Source organism: Trypanosoma cruzi, genomic scaffold (assembly GCF_000209065.1).
Source record: "Trypanosoma cruzi strain CL Brener 1047053517161 genomic scaffold, whole genome shotgun sequence".
Classification (NCBI taxonomy): domain Eukaryota; phylum Euglenozoa; class Kinetoplastea; order Trypanosomatida; family Trypanosomatidae; genus Trypanosoma; species Trypanosoma cruzi.
Genome location: NW_001849569.1, coordinates 346,320 through 353,688, shown reverse-complemented (window position 1 = coordinate 353,688; position 7,369 = coordinate 346,320). Strand labels below are relative to the sequence as shown.

General features: G+C 46.8%; 4 protein-coding genes across 4 annotated transcripts, besides 5 other annotated features; all 4 read right to left on the bottom strand.

Annotated features, from left to right (window-relative positions):
* Positions 1-947, bottom strand: Tc00.1047053509169.39 (protein kinase, putative; the record flags this gene model as incomplete). The annotated part of the gene is made up of 1 exon (XM_800035.1): positions 1-947. A coding segment is annotated over one exon (947 nt), but the record flags the coding sequence as incomplete, so codon positions are not given.
* Positions 1-7,369: a sequence feature (heterozygous, Esmeraldo-like haplotype).
* Positions 1,057-1,094: a microsatellite.
* Positions 1,295-1,330: a microsatellite.
* Tc00.1047053509169.30 (hypothetical protein, conserved) lies at positions 1,556-2,767 on the bottom strand (the record flags this gene model as incomplete). Its single annotated transcript, XM_800034.1, has 1 exon — positions 1,556-2,767. The coding sequence occupies one exon, from the start codon at positions 2,765-2,767 to the stop codon at positions 1,556-1,558; it is 1,212 nt and encodes a 403-aa protein (XP_805127.1).
* Positions 2,654-2,673: a microsatellite.
* Positions 2,825-2,871: a microsatellite.
* Tc00.1047053509169.20 (hypothetical protein, conserved) lies at positions 2,895-4,979 on the bottom strand (the record flags this gene model as incomplete). Its single annotated transcript, XM_800033.1, has 1 exon — positions 2,895-4,979. One exon carries the CDS (start codon positions 4,977-4,979, stop codon positions 2,895-2,897), a length of 2,085 nt encoding a protein of 694 aa, XP_805126.1.
* On the bottom strand, positions 5,405-7,369 carry Tc00.1047053509169.10 (hypothetical protein, conserved; the record flags this gene model as incomplete). Its single annotated transcript, XM_800032.1, has 1 exon — positions 5,405-7,369. A coding segment is annotated over one exon (1,965 nt), but the record flags the coding sequence as incomplete, so codon positions are not given.

Below are 7,369 nucleotides of genomic sequence, written 5' to 3'. Positions count from 1 at the left end.
AAGGGCGTTCCCACGATGCTTTGACGACCAAGACCAACGGTCGCTGCAAGACCAAAATCCCCAATTTTGATTTCCTTGTCATCATCAAAGAAAACATTTGTGGGTTTTAAGTCACGGTGCAGGAAGCCCTGCTCATGAATAAAGGCAAGAGCGGAGGCGCATTGCTCCATCCATGAGAGAATCTGTGCCTCTGGGATAGGATGGGAGCCTACGTCCATAAGACGTCGCCTCGCATCCTCTATGGTGTCCTGCATGTCGCCAGATGTACACAACGCCATCACAAGACAGACGCAAACTTCAGACGGATGGAAACAAAACACGTCTGAGAGAACTTCATTTCTAACAACTGGGCTGCCGTTGCTTCCCAGACAACCGGTGCTGCAGAATCCAAGGCTTCGTGTGGACTCGGAGAGTTGCGCCTCATTTTTATAATCCGCAACAAATTCATGTCGTATCGTGTCGTTGTGAAATAAAAGGAAAAAATCTACATATGAAACAACGTGTCGATGACGAAGATGCAACAAAACTTTGATTTCCTTCAGAGCTGAATTCACTCTAGAGTGATCGGGGCAACGAATCACTTTCATGGCAAATTCCTTCTTCGTTGGCTCATGCCTTACGCGGAACACAATGCCCTCGGCACCACCACCAATCTTTCCAATCACGGTGTAGTTTTCCATTATTTGTGCAGACGGGATAAGGTCCCTGGTATCCAAAACGCCCTGCTTATCTCCAGAGTACTTCTTCACAAAAATGGTGGTGCCGCGCCCCTTCGACTCCGCTGCTTTCTCTCCAACTGTGAAAACAACACACACGCACACAAAGAGAGAAAGAGAGAGACTATACATATACATACATACATGTAAGAGAGTGAAAGAGCGATGAGAAGTAGAAAGGCACAGAATAGACAAAAAAAAACGTGTAATACGTAATATGTATATAGACATTTATATAGACATTTATATATGAAAGAGATGGAGAAGTAAAAACCACTTGTGAGGGGGGTGCGTATCGGTTTGTGTTTACCACAACAAATGGTTACTCTCATGTGAAACCAAAAAAAAAAAAAAAAACAAAACAAAACAAAAAAAAAAGCTTCATTGCTGGAAAAAAGGGACGTCGTCAGTGAAGCCATCAGTCTCCACCCTCTTTATCCGCAGCAGAATCCCGTTAACGCCCCGTCGTCACAGGCAAAAAAAATCCCCATCCCGTTGACTGCCCCCAACAATAAAATAAAATAAAGCTTCCGGCCAATGGAAAGGAAGAAACTTCGAGTTTTCCCCAAATGCCAAGTAAAAAAAGAAAAAAAAAAAAAAAAAAAAAAAAAGAATTCCTGCAGCCGTTGGCACAATGATATTGCCGTGACAGTCAAAAGGGGGAAGATCAAAGATCACCGCGCATCCCTCTCTTTTTCTCTTGCACACATCCCAATTGTCCGTGGCAGAAGCCCCTCAACACAACAACAACAAAATAATAATAATAATTGCCAATATTCGCAAAATACAATAAAAGTTTTTCTTCATTTCCTCCCCAGTTTTTTTTTTCTCTTTTTGTTTCACTTCTCTACTCCGAAAGAAGAACGATTTCGGAGGCGATTTACCGCCCACAACAGACACGCAAGAGACGGTGGTGCCAATTTACCCTCCAATTCCTCCGATACAAATCGTAATGCAGCCTCCCTGTCCCGAATGCGATCTAAATCGACAAATAGCATGGAGCCTGGAACAGATTCAAACGCGTCTGAGCCACGACGGAGATCAAAACAAGCCTTTATTTCCGAGGCGGGCTGCTTCAACTCAATCCAAAAGCAGGCGTCTGCCTTCCTGCTGTGCGTGTTCTTCATGAAACCGATAATACCCTGGTTGACGCACAACGCGGGATCCACACCAAGTTCATCCGACACTTCACTCACTGCCGCTTCAAAAAGAAGCCTTGTGAGAACGTGGGAGTTCACACACTCAAACCATTTCGTTGCATTTTCGACAAGTGATCCTCCATTCAGAGAGTTATTACAAGCGGATTGCAATTGCTGTACATTAAGGAGTTCCCCCGGCTCAGGATGACCGCCTGGAAAACAAAAATAATTCGGATACTCGCCAACAACCTCCGATCGGCGAAATAAAACTCCTTTGCCATCAGACGTGATGGTGAAGCACTCTACGCCAAGTGCATTGGCAAGATAATTCTCCACCGTTGTATTCCGCAAATTCGCAAGTTCGGTGTAGACACCGATATTCCTCGTGGTTCCAATATTCGTTTTGTAGTCCGTTATGCCGAGTTTTATGTGGCATTTGTCTCCCTCCTGCTCCACATCATACAACCGAAACTTGAGGCCGTTATACATTTCTCCCTTCCTCATCTCTTGACCACCGCAGCTGCCTCTGACGAGGAACTCCCATGTATTATCTATGGCATCGCGATCCACTGAGGGCTCCTCTACTCGGTTATGTGAGCAGCGCACTGTCACCATGACGGGGCGGGGTGAAAGTAACGCCCCTTCTCCAGGAAGAAACACCACCTCAAATTGGCCGGAGTCGTCAACCATTCTTCTCTCAGTTAGATCGTGTCCAATATTTGTACGTATTTCTGGTTCAACATGTAATTTTCGGTCATGGTGGTCAATGGAGAAATGAGAGGAAAGAAAATAAAGGAAAACAACAACAACAACAACAAACCCCGCCAATAAACACAAAAGCCACATATCGCGCATAAAAACAAACACATACGCATAACAAAAAAAAGACACATTGGAGGGAAATCTTGGCATAGACAGTTGCACTCATTGAGGCCAATGTCAGACACGGTTCCAGCAACAAAGGCCCTCAAAAAAAAAAAAAAAAAAAAGAAAAAAAAACACAAGAGAAAAACAAACAAGGAAATGACAGCACGTTATTTTATTCCAATGCTACAGCTTCATCCTTAACGCGCTCTTTCAACAAATCAATTTCTCTGAAAAGGGCTCGTTCAATCATTGTAGAGTGACGGATCCGATTGAGGTGTGGCCATGTCCTCAGCTGTGCCCTGCTGGTGACAAATGCAATGTACTCAGAGCTTGGATTTGCCACAATATTGAAATAGTCAGGTGCGGCATGCAGAACATTTCCTATCGGTAGAATAAGAATGTCGCCGTCGTACCGCTGCGTCAAGAAGAGATAGGGCAACTCCCATCGACCAGTTGTGGAGAGAACGCCGATACCAAACAGTTTCAAAATCCAACGGCGAATCTCTCGGAAACACCCGTACCACAGAGAGCTGAGAATCTTTCTTGGCCGACGCTCCTTGTACACAAGTGGAGAGACAGGTTTTCGCTGGAATGGTATAATGTGCGGGTTCACCTGGCTCACAATAAAATAGTTTACATTAAACAAAGAAGCGAGACTCTCTCGCGGGAGATCCTGAGCGAGACTTCCATCACACCAAAGTTGTCCTGGAAGAAAGCGTCGGAAACTACCATCAGGTAACTTCTCAATAAGTTGCACCGCCGTGAAGAGTCCGGGTAGGGCGCAGCTAGCACTCACCGCACTCCAGAGCACGACATTCGGTGATGTAACATAGTTCAGAAGCATATGCCGATCTATGTGAGAACCACTGTACTGTTCACTTGTCACACAGACATTTAATATACGGCCACTATGACGATATGCTTCTTCAAAGGTAAGATCCCCCACATTGTTGCGGAGGCACTCCATAAGTTTCTGCACGTTCATGAAGGCCCCCGTACGCAAAAGTTGGTTTATTTTGGCAAAAAATTCCCCATGGTCAAAGGGAGAAATTTGCAATTTTTGAACGTTCATTATAGAGTCCGAGAGTAATTCACGGAGTTGATCATCTTTCATAGAACATACAATAGAGGCAATGATGGAACCAGCAGAGGAGCCAGAAATAATATCGGGCAGCAGTCCGGCTTCAAAAAGAGCTCGCACAACACCCATGTGGGAAACACCCAACGTCGAGCCACCGCTTAACATAAGAGCGCTGCGTCCATAAGATCTTAACGTGTCTTGCAGCACCTTGAGCTTCTGGACATCTGTCAAAAATTTTTCAGCGGGCAATTGTGGCCTTGCGGCCCAATTAAGAAGAGAGGAAAGATACACTGAAGTTACTTTGTACTCCAAATGATCAAATACAGAAGCAACTACACACTTCTCTGTACTCGACTGCTCGTTGTTACCAGAATCAACAACATGCTCAGCTTTTGAAAATTTGTTAGGAACTATATCCGTTGAAAATTTTGAGTTCAATGAGGCACCTTCTTCCAATAAGAATTCCTCTTTTGCCTTATTGCATGGCGGCAACGCCGAGGTGACTTCTTCTCGACATACGCGCGACCTACCAAACGCCTCTATAAGACTCACGATCGCCTCATTGTATTCCTCCACAGAACTTATTGTGCCCGTGTAATAGCGAAAATTGGAAGGACTTGTCATACCGTGAGCCGTACGATGCAGCTGCGAACGCAGAAATTCAGCTATAGCCCGTTCATTTTCAGTCATGGCAAGAGTCTTGGCACAGTAGGCATCATGCTTCAAGCCCTCCGCGTCACAGTCTGCCTTGTTCGGTATCATGTTTTTCCACTCCTGCATCCCACGATGGTTGTCAAGGTATGACGCAGTGGTAAGCCAAGTATCAAGACTCTCCGTCGAGTTCATAATGTTGATGAACCGCCGTTCCGTGCGGGCCTTTTGTGCCCGTGATGTATAATCCTTTATCCACTTTTGTATGACATGTAAAGGTCTTAGAAGAAGACACTCCACGAAAAAAAGGTAAAGAAATCGAAATATAATTCTCAGCGAGGCTTGCCTCACTCCACACTTGGGGCCACTTGAATCATTCCTCACACGGGATGACCTTGTGCCCTTCCTTCTGCGTGGCAGAGTCCTTGCAGGTGTCGTCCTCACTCTATCCGCTATCTTGCTTCGCTGGGTTCTGACGGGAGGTGCCGTGCCCGTCGTCGATGCCCTCGTTGGAGTGCCGTCCATGCCTGATCGCGTGCGCCCCGGGTCTCCACACGCACGCAGCAATGAGAGAGGAGGACAAGTCAACGGAGGCCTAGACAAAAATCAAGTCTCGAATTTTGTTTATCTCTTGCGACAAAACCATCACACACACGCATCTCCTCACAGGTACAAACACACACACAAAAAAAAAAAAAAAAGAAGAACCATTGAAAAGATTGAAAAGACAACACTTCAGCTGCACAAACAATGATAGAGTGAGTGGGAAAGAGATAAAAAAAAGTAACCGGGCATACACAAAGACCCAAACAAAACAAAACAAAAAAAAAGAGGGAAAGAGACACAGCGCCCCCACAATGGAGCAAGTAAGACTGGTCCATGCACAATTTGCCGCCCTCCAATTCCTCATACCAAATAATTCAGGATTTTGTCTCCATTTTCTTTCCTGTCTAACGTTGCCCCATCAGTTTGATGGAGCCTGCAGCCGAGCCCACAGCGATGACACTTTCCAAAGGATGCCAACTGAGGGCGGTGGGTGTATCACCTACATCTATTGTATCAACAACCGCGCCGGAACCCACATCGTAGATATATACCCCTCGGTTTTCGCTACCAACTGCCACCAGGGCTCCAGTGGGGGAAAACGCCACACCAACCGGAATCGCGGTGTTTCGGTGAAGCGCCAACTGCCGTACGGATCGCCGCTGGCGAATGTCCCACAGTCGCACCGTGGTGTCCAAACCAGCTGTTAAGTACATATGTAAAACATTCGCACTGGGCGAAGCGTAACGGCCGGATGTGACCATCGCAACATGGTGGATGGGATTTAAATGGGCCTCCTCCATGACGTGGATGTTCTGTCCGACAGAAACGTCGTAGATGCCAACCGACTTGTTCGATCCTGCCCAAACCATAATATTGGAAGTAAAGTAGTTTATCGCGTCCAAAGCAACCACGTGCTGAGCTGAATCGGCACTAAACTCTAACACAGATTCCATCTTGGATTCATTGCGTTTGCGGTGCAGCTCACCACCACCGTCATCCAAGGCATAGCGGCAGAAGGAAACTGTGTTTTTGGCGGCGTAACAAATAAATTTGTCCGTGTAGAAAAACTTAACAGCCCTTACTTCCTTGCCAAAGTTTTGCACAATGTAAGGCGCTTCTCGTTTTGTGGGTTGCCACATCGCCACTGCGCCATCTGAGGATCCGGTTGCGACGAGAGGTGCGTTAAGGGAGAGACTGACGTCAATCGTGTTCACTGGGCCGGTGTGAATCTCCATCAAGGTGCCTTCGCCCCCGTTCTTCGCAACAGGGTACTTTAACCAGTTTGCGGTGGTGTCACCAGAGGCTGTCAAAAGCGCGGACCCGCCAGCAGAGAAAACTGCTGCCGTGATTATAGCTCGATGAATAGGTGAAGACAAGAGGATCTTGTTTGCTGCTGTCATGGGTTCAAAAGCATGCCCAGGGAACGTCAAGGATTTGTATCTTAAAGGCGAGGGAACTGAAGGAAGAGGCCTAGCTCCTTTTCGATTCTTTTCACGCACCTGCTTGGCACGCTGCTGCTGGACGCTCCATGGCACGTCATTTGCATATCCACTGCTTTTAATAGGATGACCGTGAGTTACCGGCTTCTCGGCCACAAGCTTCTTTTTATTTTTCTTCCTATCAGCCCCTTTCCCATTGAATCCAGCAATGGTTTCCTGTTGAAACGGCAGCAAAAGCGGCTCCAATAGGCGTGATGGGAGTGGGACTTGGGCATGCACAACATCAAATTTGCTGTCTTCCCCCAAAAACATCTGTACGGGAGCTCGATAATAAAGAAGCTCCTGATTTTGTGGTGACCAGATGCACCATGACCCGTTACCTGAGCACGCTGACAACACGGCCCTCTCACCGGAGAGAATCACCGTTTTTTCCTCAAGCAAATCCATAGATTTCTTATCGTAGCATATGAAAGCATCTGGTCGCATCAACACCATCCATTGATGGCCAACCGCTACACTCAATACCTCCACACCGGACTCCCCCATGCCCGGCGGTGGTCGGTTTGACATGCGGTACAACTGTTTCGTAACGTCAAGAGTGAAGAAAACCTCCATTGAATCCTGCCGCAGCAGCTTCACCGTCCCATCCGAAAGCCCCACGACAAGATTTCCTTCTTCACTGCCGCCAACCTCAAAACATGTAACACGGCGGGCCCGTGTAATAATGTGGCCATCCCTCTCAATTTGTAGTTGAATAAAGATAGAATCATTGTGGTCATCGTAAACATCACTGTTGCCGTAGCGAGTCATCACAAGATGATTACGAGTAGACAACAGAAAGAGTCGACTCGCAGTGAATGCAGTGAAGGCGGCACCAGGATCACCATACCAATGACAGCAATCAACCGTTAGACAGGGCCGAATTTTATG